The following is an 18056-nucleotide window of genomic DNA, read 5'->3' as shown; positions in this document are numbered from 1 at the left end:
ACTTCTTCAGCAATCTGATCAACAGTAGTGCGCCTGTTGGATCGGATCACACGGTCCAGCCTTCACTCCCCACATGCATCAATGAGCCTTGGCCGCCCATGACCCAATCGCTGGGTCAGCACTGTTCCTTCCTTGGACCACTTTTGATAGATACTGACCACTGCAGACCGGGAACACCCCACAAGAGCTGCAGTTTTGGAGATGTTCTGATCCAGTCGTCTAACCATCACAATTTGGCCCTTCGTCAAACTCACTCAAATCCTTACTCTTGCCCATTTTTCCTGCTTCTAACACATCAACTTTGAGGACAAAATGTTCACTTGCTGCCTAATATATCCCACCCACTAACAGCTGCCATGATGAAGTGAATAACACTGATTATCTCCTCACCTGTCACTGTTCATAATGTTGTGCCTGATCAGTGTATGTACCCAGACACTACTGACTGTTGACGCTGTTAGTACCATTTTCTTTCTTTTTTTGTTTTTTACCTGGCTGAGTGTTTCCCACAGAGCTTGAAATATTCTTGTAAATTTCCCATTGGGATGAATAATCTGTCTGTCTATCAATCTATGTTGTGTGTGTGTGTGAAGGAGTGGTTGATGGGGTGGCCTTAGATTGTTATTAAGTATATATAAAGACTAGGAATATTTTATTTGTCCTTGTTTCTCATAGATTTGTTATTTTTGTTGTATTTTATTAGGATTTTATAACCTAGTATAACCCAGACTTCTGATAAAACATGTTCAGATATTAAATTTGCAGTGCTGCAGAATTGTTTAATGTGAGAATTACAGCTCCCGAGTGAGCCCACTGGACAGAAAGCAAACTTGCCTGTGCTCACCTGGTGAGATGGAGGTCATGCTCTCTCTCCTGTGTCGGTCACCGTGACACTAACCAGTCATGGCCTCTGTGAGCATGTTTGCAGAAGAGGGTGGTTAAGTGTTATGCTGCCCTGTGATGTGTATTTGGCTGGCTTCGTGTGTCTCAGAGGAAATGCATATTAGCTTTCACACTCCCTCGCCTGATAGCTGTTGTATGATTAGGGGAACTTGCTCCTGGGTGGTAATTGGGGAGAAAATAGAAGGGGGTAGGGGAAGGGTTTTCTACACCTTTTAATAAATAGTCTTAAAGAAACTTGTAGTAAGTACAAGAAGCACACAGAGCAGAGCACCATGAATACATCTTTAATATAAAGATTTAAATAATATTCTGTATACAAATCATGCAAGCCAACAGAACAGGAACAAAAAAATGGACCTGTAATGTGCATCAATAGACCCTTTTTCCGTTAGTAAACATTGTTTTGTGGGCGGAGCTTAGGTGGAGGCAGAAAGATTTCCCTGGCCACTTTACAAGCGGTAGTTTGTTTTAAAACAATGACTGGTCAAAATCCGAATTTATCTGACTGTTAGGTCACTTGCTGTCCAGGACCACAAATGTCATTTGAAAAAATGAACTTTAATAGATGGAACCAGATTGGCTGACCCATACATGCTCACTCAATGGATGGACAGTGTGACAGGATGACCTCCAGTTTGATTGACCTGACATGTACATCTATCTGATAGAAAAACCGAGCATTTCTAATATATGAAGTACATCATTTCTGTTATGAAGTGTGTACTGTAATCGGGAGCATTTTTCTGTCCAGTCTGCTTGTTTTATTACGTTTAAAGTATTGAGTTTTTTTTGTCTGGCAGTGGCAGCAGGTATGCGATAAAACTTCAAATTGGAGTCTGTACTTCATCGATTCTGGCACCCAACAACACAAAAAGATGACATTTGCATTCCTTGTGTAGCTGACTCTGTACTGGTTTGTATTGGCTGCCTCCAGTTTTCCCTTCATTTTGCCTCCAGCTAGCGCTGTGACGTAATCACCCAAAAAGGGTCTATAGGTATCAGCTTTGCTGTGGGTGGTTCAGTAATTGCACAAGTGAAAACACTGGTAAATCGGTGATCCTTTGATTGTTGGGACCATTCCTGTTTACACTAGAGATGCAATGGTGCTGCATTTGTCCCAGACAAACCTCCACAAATGGTCTGAGTGATAGCATCACAAGACTCTCTCGACAAACCTGTCCACATGTGAACCAGATTGTTATCAAGTGTGAACAGGGCCTGTGTGTGCATGTGTTTTCAGTGGTCTCTCTGTGTTCCAGGTAGATTTGATTTTCCACTTGTGCCAACAGGAATGGAATGAAGTTGACATCTGCTGTCCACATTAGATTGAAGAGTTTTACCTGTGAAATGACAGTGGTGTCTAAAGTTTGTTTTACTGACTTAACTGCTGAGCTTGAAGTAGTACATGAAAAAGTTAAATAGTTCACAGGCAGTACTGTTCATAAACTATGACCTGACAGTAACATAAACGATGACACATAAGCAACTAAAGCATATCCTCAGGCATTATTTAAGGATCCGGTGCAAACCTGTGTTACCCTTCTTTAACACATTCCTTGTACAATAGAGTAACACTTTGTTATATTCTTTTGCATTTTGTTCTTCAGTGTGAGATCCATATGAACCAGTAAGATATCATTGCTGTGTCTCATAGCTTAAAATCCTAAAGTGTGTAATCAAACTGATGTTACATGTGGCCATGCCTGAGAATGATCTTGTTTTTATTAGATTGTTTTGCTGTTATGAGGCTTGATGATGCTTAGATCCCTGTGGCTTTGGAGTGTTGTGTGATAATCCTCATCCCTGCAGGAACTGGTCTCATGAGTGCTGAGGATCTCAACATGGCTCCTGTGACTATATTTAGTTGTACTGTTGAACACGGATGGCTCAGCTACTTGCATTCCTTCAGATGAATTAAGACGTCCGTGACCGATCAGCAGTTTTGTTTGGTTTGATGTCTTGCACTGTGTTTTTGAGGTGGAAGATTTCACTCTTGGATTAATAGATCTTTTACTGTGTGGGAGATCGTAAGATACTCTGACACCTGGACATTTATCTGGCAGATCCTGGTACCTGGGTTCACAGGAATTAGGTTGTATAACTGGAGCCTTACTGACAAGAAAGCCTGTCATTCAAGACCGCGGCACGTTAAAGGCCCATGAATGCTCTGAACTGCATTTTAGCAATTTCCTTGCATCATACAGATATTTCTGAAAAGGCGCATTGTCTGTACTGTTTCCTTCATTTGTCTAGCTGATGAAAACGGGCTCCTCGAACACACTTTGTAGCCCAGTACTGGGTCATAATGAATCTACTAATTCGTATTTAACAAGGTGGAAATGTCACTTTAACAGCAAGCTGTTTCTAAGTAGCACTTAGACAAAACCCTGCAATGTTTAATTGACTTAATTTATAATACATGTTTTTAATAAAAAAAAGAAAGAACTCATGTTGGGTTTATTATTTAAATAGTCTCATGGAACTGCTTTTCTCTCTCAGGTCAGCCCCGGTAGTGCAGTTAATACAGAACCACTGTTTAGGAGATTGATTTCCATTTGACACTGCAATAATGTGTAAACTTCTCAGACCTAGCAGCATGCACAGTCAGATGGGTGCCATTTCATTTGAACAGGAAGCAGTAAAAACATGCTTTCACTAGCACACTGTACCCCATTTATTTGATGGAAAATTTAGGTCCTTCCAACTGTGAGAAACTGAAAGCTTGGGGCTTTCCGAGGTTCATTTCGTTCAGCTCCTTGTAGATGTTTTGATGAAGTATAACAACTCGGTGACATTCTGCTGTGTGTACCCTCGACAGTATGGGGTGAAAACATTTGCACGTGGAGTATAATGTAAAAGGACAACCCATGTTGCTTAATTTTTTTTTGTTTTTTACGCTTTCAGATGGTTGCTAAAGACGACTTGTTTGAGGTTTCTGGTTTAATCTTGTGCAAACCTGTTGACTAATCCTAGCATCAATTACTTTTTTCAGTTCATTGCATTTACTTTTCTCAGTTTATCTGTATGTCTCAGAAATAATTAACTGGAAGATATATCCAGTTTTTCAGTTATTAACACTCTTAATATTATCTAGATAAACCTGTTTATAATATTTTGATATAGAGTGTGAGATCACATGGGCAGCACACAGGTTTGTGTGTCCGGCTTGTGCACTGGAAATGTAAAACCACTCTGAATAAGATATGAGGTGTAATGTTCTCATTTTTTTTCTACAACAAAGGAGTATGATCTTGAGTTACACAGCGTATGGAAATGCAGATGTATTGATGGACATAAATGCAACTGTATCTTGTATAATTGATTTGTAATCAGGTTTTGAATAAGCCTTTATTTTTTAGTGTTGCAAGAAATAGGGTTTCTGTCCAAGGGAGCAAGCAGAGGCACATGGTATGTGCCAGTGCTGCTAATATGCATGGAGTAAGGATAAGGTTTCAGTAGACTGACAGGAAAGATAATTATCTGAAAGGTAAAGGTCTGATCGTTCCTCGAGTGACCACACCAGTGCAACACCTGGGATTAAACATCTTGGGTGATTTGTGTCACAAAGACGGTTCCTGATGCGTCCCGAACATCAACAAAGGACCAACTAATTGACGGCATCATTGCTGTAGCTAGACAGTGATACAGTGAATCAGTTACAAGTTGTCTCTGGAGATACGTTCATAATGCCAGGTGTGAACGGATATGAATCCACATGTTATCTGATCACCCATGGATGCATGGTAATGCCAGATATGAACTAGACCCAGGACGAACACATTAGACTCTTTGTAGATCTGCCATTAAGACTGCGACTGCAACAATACGCTGAAAATTCTCTGTTCGGACAGACAGTGAGGTAGACGCTCGATATGGCTGGCCATTAAATTAACCTCAACCCCATAAAGCACTTGTGGGATGCTCTGGATTAAATTAGGAGATGGTATGGAATTTCATCTGGCGTTTCCACCGAGTAAGAGGCAATCCATCACTTGTGTCTAACTACTGCAGGTAGCAGTCCAGATGTATGTAGAGCAAAAAGATAAATGTTGCATTTTTAAATTACACAGAAGTTATGTATAATGGTAATATGATAAGTGATGGGTAATAAGATGCAGGTAAATAACTAAATAGAATTCATAAAACACTCATTTTGTTAGTATTCAAAGCGAAATCTCCCACTCCATCCTTTCTCTCTCAGCTTTCTTCTTCTTTGAGTCATCATCACTGTAATTATTATAATTCTTCTCTGTCTGTGAACAATGGATCAGGATTAGACCTTCAGGCCCATCTGCTGATTGAGCTGAATAGCTGAGTATGTAGGCGCAGGGAAATACTCTGATAGAAATGAATAACTATACAGTTGTATTTGAAGACTTTACACACTTAGTTGAAGAATGGGGTGACTGTCATTTGGGCCTCTGTTTTTTTACCCTGCATTTGCATATTTATCATCTTTAAGTATTTGAATATCAATATCTGAATAGTGCAAATCCAAACTATCCTTGCATGTAGAACTGGCATTTATATAAGCTGTGTTCTTGTATTGTTCTCAGTGTCGTGATCGGATCCAGTTTCTCTCTCACAATAAATACACGGGATAGCTAGCTAGGTAGTTTAGGAAACCAGCTATCAACATGGCAAGAGCAGGATCACCTGACTTGTTTATATTGTACAGCCTTTTCTTACACTTAAGTTGAGGAAGTAATGTAAATGAAAATAACGTGACTGATGGAAGTACAGAAAAGAACATCCGATGAACAGTTGTTCTGTGGGTGAAAGGGCCTTGTTGATTAAAAACAGACTAATCTTCATCAGTGATTACTTATATGAATATATTAATGCGCCATATCGCACAGCAAAAGTCGTCTTAAACTGGTTTCATGACCATAAGATCAGTGTAAGAGTTTGGATCTGAATCCAGCAGAACACCTTTTGGGATGTGGTAGAACAGGAGATTCACAAAAAGAAAGTGCACTTGAAAGATTTGCAGGAATTGTTTGATGCAGCCATGTCAACATGGATCAGAATACCAAAGAAATATCTTGTGGAGTCCATGCCATGAAGTATGGAGGCTGTTTTGAGAGCAAAAGGAAACCATACTCAGTATTAGTACAGTGTTCCTATAAAGTATTCAGTGAGTGAATTCGGTAACATAATGAACATGTTTTTAAGGTCAGGTCAATCTCATTTCCAAAATACTTGTCAGTGAAATGGACACACAATAGACATATTGAAAATGTTTTGTAATATTAATTTTTTCCCCCCCTAGTTGGCTTTGCTGGGGATTGACATTTTGTCCGCCTTAGTGACAAGATTACAAGACCGTTTCCGGACCCAGATTGGAACAGGTAAGATTATTTTTTTGATTAAAAATGCATGAGGACTACTTTACAATGGGGTTATGTTTGCCAAATATGTGGTTACTAACTTAGACATTAAAATGTGTGGGTGATTTTTGTATTTCTTTCTCTCTCAGTTTTACCTAGCCTGATAGATCGATTAGGTGATGCCAAAGATCAAGTCAGAGACCAGGACCAGACATTGCTGCTGAAGATCATGGACCAGGCTGCTAACCCTCAGGTAGTTCTGCACTGCCTTTGCAATAAAATTGCTATATCTCTGATTGTAGTTACGACTTCTCAGTTAAAGGAGTTGTGTTGCAACCCAAGCATTTTTGAGGATTTAGAATGTCAGTTCAAGCATCCCTGAGTGACTTTACACTTCATTACATATTAACAGCAATAGGCTTGACCATCATTTAGAAATTTCCATAAGCTTTTATTGTCATTTCACTTCAACACACATAATGACCACTGCACTAGTATTTATACTAATTCCAGCTATTGTGATGATTACATTATTGATTGTTAACTCTGTTACGTTGTTTTTGCAGTATGTGTGGGACAGAATGCTGGGGGGATTCAAACACAAAAACAACAGGACCAGAGAAGGAGTCTGTCTTTGTCTCATTGGAACACTAAATGCGTAGGTCACACTTCCTCTGGAATGCTCTTCTTTTAGTAAATAGTTATACATACAGGTTTACCTATTAAACCAGTTGGGTTTTGAAATGCATGATTCAGTTCACATATTTGAGGGATTTATCGCTTCTGCATTTGTCTTTCAGTTAATCTAATATTAAGCTTAAACTGTATAGTAATGTAGCCTTCTGTCTAGCATCTGCAGTCTCATGTGTTGGTGTCCATTTTGCTAAAAGGACATACTACTGAATAGCAGGGTGCCAGGACCTGTTCACACCTGATATTACCTTCCATCTGGACAGCATGATAAATAGACGTTCATAAAATGTGTGAATTGGGTGTTTGAGATGTCCTCCATGGTGCATTAAATCTGTTCTTCTCTTGTTGGCTTTTCTTTGCTTTAGGTATGGTGCCCAAGGCTTAACTCTAAACAAAATAGTACCACATATATGTAATCTGTTGGGAGACCCCACAAGTCAGGTTTGCACTTTTTTGTTGTTTAACACATGCATTTATTAATATAGGAGCAAATATTATATTGCTTCACCTCATGTACTATTGTATAGCTTGTATGATCTAATTACATTTTCACGCACTAATTTATTTACCAAAATTGCAACGCTCTTCTTTTTGGTGAGATAGGAGACCCCCTGGTGGTGATATTCAGACAATGCATACATAAATTATGTTCTTGACTCCAATTGGATCTGTAGTGTCATATAGTCTATTTTATGTAATTAAGAGCAGCTAAATACAATTCGATTTGAAGGTGAAATTTTACTTCATGATCACACTGAAATCTTTTAACTGTATTGTGCCTGATTTGTAGAGGTGTACATTTAGAGAATCTTTGAATTTTGATTAATATTAATACTCATTTTTTTAATTCTTATAATTAAAGAATAATTATAAAGTTTGTGATCAGTTTAAATGGAATATTTATTTTGCATATTTATCTGTTTATACTGTGCAAATATGCACTCTTCGTATATATCCTTATGTGCATTTGTGTGTGTTTAAGTCCTGTCCCATTTTTTCACCAGGTGAGGGACAGTGCCATGAACTGCCTTGTGGAAATATATAGACATGTTGGAGAAAGGGTTAGAGTGGACCTCAGCAAGAAAGGATTGCCACAATCACGGTGAGATAGACTCAGATTATGCATGGTTCTTACTTGTATTTGTGATGAGTTTTCCCCCCATTAAACTATATTATGTTTCATATTTTTTCAGTTCAATTTACAGAAGTATAGAAATAGATCCTTTCATCCTGCCACATGAAAGTAACACATTGGTTAGATGAGGGTTTTTCTTAAAAAAAAAAAAAAAAAAGAGAGAGAGATTTGGATCATGCAGACAGTACACATTTTTGTTTTTACATCCTCTTGTGGGACCTGCACTCAGAGCCCAGCACCTTGCAGCTCAATTGGCATTTAACAAAGAATACCAGAACTGGCAGGTCCAGAGTTGGCACCCTGTTCTCTTGATGAGTAAGAGCAGGTTCACATTGACAGATATGAAAGAGTGTGGAGTTGCCGTGGGGAATGTTGCCTGCAACATCATCCAGCATGACAGGTTCGATGGTGGGTCAGTGATGGTCTGGGGAGGAATATCCTTAGAGGGTCGGTTGCACAGACGTCCACATGCTAGCCCTTACTGCTTTTGGGTACTGAAATGAAATCATCAGAGCCATTGTCTGCATGTAATTTCACATTTTAATTTAGACTTTTGGTGTGATTTTTGAATCCAGCCCTAAGTTGGTTGTTGATTTTTGTTTTTTATTCACCGTTGTCGTTGAATCATTTTGTATCATTTTGTTCTTGAAAAATTACAAATTGTATATAAGTAAATATTATATACACACACACACTGTGTCGACTTTAATAGGAACATGTGTACACTTACTCATCTGCCCATTTATGCATAATGCTCACATCAAACAACAGAATGAAGAAAAAGTGTGATCTATGCGACTTTAACTGTGGCGTGATTGTTGGTGGAAGATGGGCTGATTTGAGTATTTCAGAAACTACTAATCTTCGGGGAATTTCACACACAACGGGAGTATAGGTGTTCCTGTTAAAGCAGAGTGTATCATTCATACACAGGGATGGATTCGTACACAAGGATGAATTAGAGTGGAGACTGCTAGTCAGGCCAAAACTGGGATGTCTGCCTTTACATGCACATGAATGTAATATGGAGTTGACCCACCCTTTGCCACTATAACAGCTTCAACTCTTCTGAAAAGGCTTTCCACAAGGTTTAGGAGTGTGTTTATGGAAATTTTTTGACCATTCGTCCAAAAGCGCATTTGTGAGGTCAGACACTGACGTTGGACGAGAAAGCCTGGTTCACAATCTCCGCTCTCATTCATTCCAAAAATGAATCAGATCGATGTCAGGCCAGTCAAGTTCCTCCACACCAAACTCGCTCATCCATGTCTTTATGGACCTTGCTTTGTGCACTGGTGTGTAGTCATGTTGGAACAGGAAGGGGTCATCCCCAAACTCTTCCCACAAAGTTGGGAGCATGAAATTGTCCAAAATGTCTGCTGAAGCATTAAGAGTTCCTTTCACTGGAACCAAGAGGCCAAGCCCAACCCCTGAAAAACAACATCTGAATTCAATGATTTGGAGGGGTGTCCCAAAAATTTTGCCAATATAGTGTACATTGTGCATTTGAAGTCAAACTGCTTAAATCCCTCTGCACTACACACTAGCCTGTTATCTTTATCTATTAAACTAACGCATTTGTAAAACAATATCACATTATTGGTAGTAATCTGATTATTCTATATTATTTTACAATTTAACCTGGATATTAACAGCATATTTGCGAGCATAGATTTCTGATGTTTCTGATTTATGTGGTCTACTGCTACAAAAGCCTGCTCACTAAAGCATTTCCTTTATACTGCCATATCTCTCTGTTGTCTGTTCAGAATCGATCGATTATAATATGCAAATCATTTGTGAATGTATGTCTCACTCGACCAGACATGGTGTGCTTATGTATGAACAGTGCTAGGAAAATATAGGGTTTGTACTGGAAGCTTAAAATAGTTTGTTCTCGATGCCATGCTTCATCTCCTCTTTCATGTGTTTATACAACATACCAGACAGGAGCCTTCAGTTATATAGACACTGGTCTTAAAATATGAGGTCATTACTTTCAGAAACAGGCTGTTTTGACTATTCAGAGCATTTGACAATGTACATTTTATCAGAGGAGTCAATTGTTTGGGTATGAATCTTTTTGTTAGTTCGTTTTCTGGCTTGCTTTTCAAAACTAGTTACTAACAACCTATTCCTTCTGCCCTTTCTTCAGGTTGAATGTAATTTTTGCCAGATTTGATGAGGTCCAAAGATCTGGGAACATGATCCTCTCTTCTGGGTCAGGTAAGGTTGGAATTTTAGTTAAGACAAACAGTGATTGGCTAAGGTAGTGTTTTTCTATTTGTCTTTCCCTTTAAGAGCAGATTTTATTATTTTAGTATTTCATACTGACATTTGATTGAAAATTTGATTGTCTGACAAGCTTCTTGAGACGTATTTATTTTTTCCTCTTGTAAATCTTGTTCTTTATTTGCCACACACAGTCTCAAACCCCTTGTCTCTTCCGTCTCCTGTTGGTGTGTGTTTGTCAGCATGTGTGTATGCATAGTGTATGCAAGTCAGTGTCTTGCCTTCATGTTTGCATTCTGTTCAGTATGAGCTAGCTTGCAGGAGGTTAGTTTGCCCCAGGGCTCTGAAGGATAGGTTAGTTCTCTTAGTGCTGGGTGAAGTGGCATACCCTTCATCATTTAAACAGCATAAATGGAATTTTTTTATAGGTGACTAAAAGAAACTACATTGTGATTCAAAGCTTCCTCTTTTTTTTTTTTCTCTTATTGACAGTCATTTATTGAAAACATTTAATAAATTATTTAGAATTAGGCTACATTAAGCAGCCATAACATTAAAGCTGCCTGCCTAATAGTGTGTGGGTCCCTCATGTGCTGCCAGAACAGCTATGTCCTGTTGAGGCATGGACTCTACAAGACTTCTGAAGGTGTGCTGTGGCATTTTTCTGCTAAAAGAGGTCACTGGCTCTTGGGTATTTTGTTGCCACAAAGGGTTTAGGTAGGTGGTACATGTCAAAGAACGTTCATACACATGAGTGCCAGGACCCAAGGTTTCCCAGCAGTATATTGCCTCTGACAACTTGCCTTCTTCCCAAAGTGCATCCTTGTGGCTTGTCTTTAAGTGACACACATGCGCCCAGCTATCCACATGATGTAAATAAAACATGATTCATCTGACAAGACCACCTTCTTCCATTGCTTCAAGGTCCAGTTCAGATTCTCAGACTCTCACCACCCATTGTAGGTAGTTTAGACTGTGGACAAGGGTCAGCATGTGCACTCTGACCAGTCTGCAGCAGCACTGTGTATTCTGACACATTTCGGTCTTAGCCAACATTACCTTTTTCAGCAATGTGTGCTGCAAAAGGTCTTCTGTGGGATTGGACCAGACAGGCTAGCTCATAATGTGAGAGTAAAGATATCAGAACAGCAAGACCGAAATGTGTCAGAATACACAGTGTGACTGCAGACTGGTTCACATGCTACCCTGTCCATAGTCATGTCCTTGATTCCAAAAGATGTTCAAAATATTCCTTTGCAATATTTTGTTTGGGTGCAAATTTTCTAGCAAAATTTCTTTCTGTGAATCTCCTGTTTTACCACATCCCAAAGTGTTCTGCTGGATTCAGATCCAGTGACTGGGATGGCCCGTGAACAACACTGAACTTATTATGTTCGTGAAACCAGTTCAAGTTGACTTGCTTTGTGACATGGTATATTATCATGCTGGAAGTAGCCATTAGAAGATGGTAAAATTTGGCCATGAAAGGATGCACATGGTCAGCAACAGCACTCAAAAAGGCTTTGGCATGATTGTTATTAATGAGTTCAAAGTGTGCCAAGAAAGCATTCTCCACACCATTACACCACCTCTACCAGCCTGGACTGTTTGACACAAGGGAGGTTGGATTCATAGATTCATGCTGCCAAATTCTGACCCTACCATCTGTGTGCCATGCGATTCATCAGACCAGGCTACATTTTTCCAGTATTCAGCTGTCCAGTTTTATTGAGTGTGTGCCCTCTGCTGCCTCAGCTTTCTGTTCTTGGCTGACAGAAGTGGAACCCGACCTGGTCTTCTGGTGTTCTTGTAGTCCATTGTATAGCTTATGTTGTGCATTTTGAGATGCTTTTGCTCGAACCAGTCTGGCCATTATTTGTTGAGTATTCTTCAACAGATTGAGATTGAGTAATCCACAGAACTGGATTTTTATTACACATTTCTGAGTAAACTCTAAAGACTGCATAAATATCTCTAGAGATCAGCAGTTATAGAAATACTCAGTCCAGCTTCTCTGACACCAACAATCCCACTTGTCAAAAAGACTATCACATATTCCCCCCATTTTTATGATTGAGGTGAAGCTACTGACCCATATGTGCAGGATTTTGTGTATTGCACTGCTAGCAAATAATAATTGCCTAAATGAGTGGGTGCACCAGTGTTCCTAATAAAGTGATAGGTAAGTGTATGTTTTAGCTATTATGTAGGAAAGTAATTAGGAATATCTTAACGATTCCTTCTAGAGCTTATTTTCATTTTAAGATCATTTTCACTCTTAATGTTTGATGCTGACTTTGCATTTCTTCGCCTTGGGCATTTTTTATGGAGGAGTGAGTGTTATGCATTCAGTTGACACAATCTCCCTTTCTATCAACACAAAAGAAAATGACTGTTTGCATATGTTTCCAGTACACACAGTAATAGCTTCAGCTTTTCGTTAGCTCAGCAGGGTGGCTTTTGTCTTCTGTGCAGTCACAAGACCAGAGCCAGAAGGAAGGAAGGGGAGGGAGGGAGGGAGACAGGACACCAGAGAGAAACTCTCAGAGAGTCTGAACTGTGTTTTTCTTTGCCATCTGCTTGTTTTATGAGTCAAAAATACTCTCGCATTATGACAACAGGGGAAGGTATGTATTAGAAGAATGAAACTATTTCATGTGCGCTGATTTCAGGTATTTGCAGTTATCGTGAATATTTGCGCTGTAGGAATAGGGTGATTGTTTTAAGCTCTGAGACCATGTTAGAGTTTATATTTAATGAAAATAATTTTAAAAAGGTGCTGTGTAGCACATTACAGGATGGGATGAAACTTAACGCAACAGTTTAGGACTCGGTGAAGGGTTGTGTATTTGTGTCGGAAGGGTAAACGGAGGAGGGCCGGACGGCTTCCAAACCCCTCCTTTTCTCCTTCTATTATTATCATCAGATATGTATAAATATTAGGGACATTCTGGATTGGATATATATTTTAGTATTATCATTTTCTGTAGCTGAATTTGAAAAAAAGATCTATTTGTATGTGTCAATTTGCTGCTGCATTTATTATTTGTAAACACACAAATTAATTATTATTGATGCTTGGTCATGTTCAGGACTTTTAGTACATTTAACACTGTTCTTAGTTTTAGGTTTTTCTCCACATTTGTGTGAATAGAGGACAAGTTAGCATAATGGTTATACTCTATATCTTGATGCACTGCATTATATTTGGCAAATAATCAAAAAGTTGTTAACATACTGACATTCATATTTATTTTAGATTAAGGTTTACTTTTTAAGTACATAGCTTTTAGAGTATTCTATGGCTAAAATCTGGTTTATAGTCAGCTGCAGATGCTGCCCTACTTCTGGATTTATCTTTGATTTAAAGCTGCAGGGAGGAGTGAAGTGTCTGAGCTGCATCTATGATGAGCGGTTCATTATTTTATGTAAATTTCTATTCTGCCTGTGGTTGTGTCAGCATATATAGTGTAGTGCTCCCATAATGCATGAAGGATTGCAAGTACGGACACACCTAATTCCTCCATGGAGTGCTCAGCTCCTTCTGCTAGATATTTTTGGCATGTACTATTTATTCTCTGAGCAGATCGAAGAATGATCACCGTACTATATGATACAACCAGATTTTTATTGGTCGTTCGGGGCAGGACAAATTTGGGGCTTGAACAAATCACAGTTTAATGTTTTAATTTGGGGGTAACAATAGAAACTGCTAGTCTTTCCTCTTTTGCTATTAACTGTTTATTGATGCAAACATTCTGGTGATATCTGCAGAAACTTTCGCTGTCCTCATCATGATTTGAATTAAATACTTTTTCATAGGCACACAAAACAAAATTTTAATAGAGTAAAACTGTGTTGCTGCCATTAAGAGCATTTGTTAATGCACCTTTCTGGATTTCGTAGTGTGTTGAGCAGTAGTGCTTTTATGCTTTTCTTTTGAATTCCGTATAATTTTTTTTATTTCAGTTTATTAGGCTAGAATTACGTGCGTCTTGTTATATTCTCAGTTCTGACTGACAGTGGTGGTCCCTCCCCTTCAAATGCCAAACACAGGATGCTGGGATAGGCCTATCGCCTTCCTGTTTCGCTAATGGCTCTTCCTTCTTACTTTGTCACTGACATACAGAGAGATGCTTGTCTGATTACTTCTGATATTATGTGTGTAATTTGCTGTGGTTATTGTATACATTTGATCAGGTTGCTTTGATGTGCATGCCAAATTAGCAATGGTTTATTTTTTTGTTCACCAGGGTGCACTTTTGAAATCTGCCCACTAGAGGACATATTTTATCTTCTTTTTGCGAAAACCTGACAACAACTTTTTTTTTAATGAGCAAAAATATATATTTTTATAGCTACTTTGCTCGCACACAATTAAAGGGCATTTTTTGGCCTTTATGTTTGTTCTGCTTATGATTACTTTGATAAAGCAAAATAACCCGTTATGTGTTCTGGCTTATGATGCATTATGGATTTAAGGTCTTCATAAATTTTCTTTGACACGTCCATCGTTCATATCCTGTAGATCACAGGTCTTTATGAGGTCCTTATCTGTAGTAGTCAAAGCTTGTCATTAAGAAAAATGTCACAACTAGAGCTGGATGGTACAAATGACTGCACAGCTCTGTGTGCATCACTGGGAGATAAACTGACTGTGTAGAAATAGGTGAAGGGTGTAGTACAATTTGTGTTCATCCTTACTCGAGTCCTGGGGAAGGGAGCTCAGTTATGCTTGAGTGTAGATTAATCAGCTTTACATTTTGAGTTGCCAGTTGATGAAGTGCCGTGGTGAGCATTTCAGTCAGTATTTTATATGGCCGAAGATGTTCGCTCTTTTTAGGACGTCCCATCAAAATGACTCTTGATGTGGAAAATTAAATCCCGTCGTTAATTTTCACGTGCATTAATCAACTCTGTTTTTCATTCTATATTGCTGTGCCAGTTTTAAATGAGGTTTCTTTTTTACATTTTGCTTCATAACATTCCTATAACTTTAGAATTTGATTCCCGCTGCATGAACTACAGTGTTTGATAAGTTTCACACTGCTTCTTGTTTCACAGAAGGTCTTACAGTCTGGCCATTTGTGCAAGCATCATCAGTTGGAAGTATATTGACAGCATAGTTTCTTTCCAAATGAGTAAATACTGTAATCCTGTTTTAATACTGATATATGAGTTGATAACCTAACAGAATGGATAACCATTGCCACTGTCCAGCAGCATTTGGGTAGCTTTTGACCAGATTGGAGTGATGATGAATTAATGACTACTGAGGTACCAAAATTAAAAATTTGTGCTTGAAGTTGAAGCAGGTAATGTTGGACTAAATACCTAGTATTTGTGCATCATTTTTGCTTATTAGTTTTTGTACCGTTGCCTAGATAACAATTTATGAAGCAGGAAATTAGATTCTGTCCACTGCAATGTTGAACAATTGCACATTCTCAATTAGAATCATCCTTTATTCAATGTTTTTTTTTTTATTTTAAATGTATTTCTATCTATTGAGAAACAAAATAAACATAAGCATCATGTTCAACATGAGCAAAATGATCATGATATATAGGATATTGGCCCCAGCTAGTTCAGTAACAGCAACAAACTGCTTCCTGTGTAAATATAACTATATAACACAGGATCACTGGCAACACCTCTGAAATTGAGCATTTTTACTGTGATAAACACTGACATGCATACGTAATGTTCCTGTTCCTGTTTTGTTGCACTTTGCATGGACTATTGATTTTTGGTGTTGCATTCACCTGAAGAATTTCTCTGTTTGAGTGACTCATCAATAACCAGAGCTTGAAAAATATTCTGTGACATTCTGCCTTGTTTGTTATTTATACAAATTATGCCTGTTTCTAGTTATTCTTAACAAAATGAATCGGGTCATGTATGAATTCTCCAGCTTGTCATCTGAATACATCTCCTGAATGTGCAGATTGATTGTAAATGATGAAGTTGTGATAACATGTGGCTCAATGTTGCACCTCTCTTGTGCAGATAAGAACTTTGACGATGAGGACTCTGTGGATGGAGGCAGGTCCTCCTCTTCCACTTCGTCTAAAGGTTTCTCCAGCAGCAGGCGAGGAGGAAACATGGGCTCAATGAGACGACCCAGTTCTGCCTCAGCACCTAGAGCTGCAGGTAACTCGCATAGATCTTTGATGTAATGTTCAGACATGGTTAATGTTTTTGTGGGCTCTGAGTTTGATGTTATATGATTTATCCTTGGTCTAAATTCAGATACAATAAAGTGTACGATTTTGACCATTCATTTTTAAATGATATGACATCAGTGGACATGTATGGGCTGGCATGTTTTTGGACTACCCATGCAAAGCTTTAACACAGTACCTGTACTTATATATTAATTAACATATGTCAAGTCATTAAGTGTCAGACGTATCAGATGACATGGTGCAGACAGTAGTAGCAACTGCAAGGCAAATTACTGGGTTATTTTTCGCTGTCCTAATTCTAATGTTATTGTTTCTATAGTAACAACAGACAACCAAAGGTTTTCTGAGAAAAGACTTGCTGGTTCATTAAATTTAATTATAATCATAAGCAGTATATTGCGTCACTTTTTTTAATAATTGAAAAGTGCTCATCTTGGCTAATGGCTATGGTGTAAGAAGAATAAGGCACTATCATAATGTATTCTTTATACATCACACAAGAGAAGAACTGTGCTATATGAAAAGACTGATTTAAATGATTTTTAGATGAGTTTTAAAAGATGATCAATTCAATTTTCTTTACAGGGAAAGAGGGAGCCAGTGCTGGAGCTGTTGATGAGGAAGACTTCATCAAGGCATTTGAAGATGTTCCTTCTGTACAGGTAAGTTACACACGCATATCACAAAAACCCATTTAAAGTGCACTTGAGTGCTGCAACAGAAAAGTGTTTGCCCTGAAGTTCTTTTCAGTGCAACAGCTATTCTTGGTTGAGAGTCCAAGAGAGCAAAACATTGTTTACTCTCAACTTGGGAGGCATACTCTTTCTCCTCTATAAATCACACTAACACTATCCAGTTGTGAGTGCCTACAAGCTTTTGCATTTGGATGGGGGCAGAAAGTGCTATGCCACCCTGTACTGCAGCAGGAGGACCATTTTAAAAGAAAAAAGTACCAGCGCTCTCCCTCCAAGGTTGCTAGTCATATGATGGGAGAACTAATTGGTGAATAGGAATTCACCAAGACTAAATTAGGAAGAAAATAATTTTCAGTTCTTATGGAAAATAAATGTGTTTTATATGTGTATATATATTCTTTGGACTGTCCATGAGACCATAACTAATATCCTCTTGACAGATCTATTCCAGTAGAGAACTGGAAGACTCTGTGACTAAGATACGTGAGGTCTTGTCAGATGATAAACATGACTGGGAGCACAGAGTTACTGCTGTAAGTGATGCTCAAGTCTTTTTATTGCCTCTAATAGAGACTGTAAGCATTCTGATGTTAAGTCTCTAAGGGTTTTTCTTTTCATTAGCTGAAGAAAGTACGCTCGCTGCTCCTGGCTGGAGCTGCAGATAACGAGGGTTTCCTTCAACAACTTCGCCTTTTGGAAGGTGCCTTCAAACTCTCTGTGAAGGACTTGCGCTCACAAGTGGTTCGGGAGGCCTGCATCACTCTCGGGTATGAGACATTTGTTTGTATGTTTTTGACGTTTAGCTATCGACATAGGGTTTACTTTTGTTACTATGTATATTTTAAAAAGCCAAACGCTGTCACATTCTTGTAACTCATCA

General features: G+C 38.6%; 1 protein-coding gene across 32 annotated transcripts in view; it reads left to right on the top strand.

The window, feature by feature from the left end:
* The window catches only part of clasp1a (cytoplasmic linker associated protein 1a), a 54892-nt gene that overhangs the window by 13369 nt on the left and 23467 nt on the right, over window positions 1–18056 (top strand). For 31 of the 32 annotated variants that reach the window (XM_058391308.1, XM_058391300.1, XM_058391306.1 and 28 more), the window contains exons 3-12: window positions 6176–6254; window positions 6383–6486; window positions 6800–6891; window positions 7292–7367; window positions 7931–8028; window positions 10217–10287; window positions 16303–16446; window positions 17067–17143; window positions 17617–17709; window positions 17798–17943. In XM_058391308.1, coding sequence (XP_058247291.1) covers window positions 6176–6254; window positions 6383–6486; window positions 6800–6891; window positions 7292–7367; window positions 7931–8028; window positions 10217–10287; window positions 16303–16446; window positions 17067–17143; window positions 17617–17709; window positions 17798–17943 — 980 coding nt within the window. Of the gene's footprint in view, window positions 1–6175; window positions 6255–6382; window positions 6487–6799; window positions 6892–7291; window positions 7368–7930; window positions 8029–10216; window positions 10288–12809; window positions 12921–16302; window positions 16447–17066; window positions 17144–17616; window positions 17710–17797; window positions 17944–18056 lie in introns of those variants that run through there. The other variant, XM_058391304.1, reaches the window with a different exon arrangement.

Source organism: Hemibagrus wyckioides, linkage group LG06 (assembly GCF_019097595.1).
Source record: "Hemibagrus wyckioides isolate EC202008001 linkage group LG06, SWU_Hwy_1.0, whole genome shotgun sequence".
Lineage (NCBI taxonomy): Eukaryota > Metazoa > Chordata > Actinopteri > Siluriformes > Bagridae > Hemibagrus > Hemibagrus wyckioides.
This window is presented reverse-complemented; position numbering and strand designations above follow the sequence as displayed.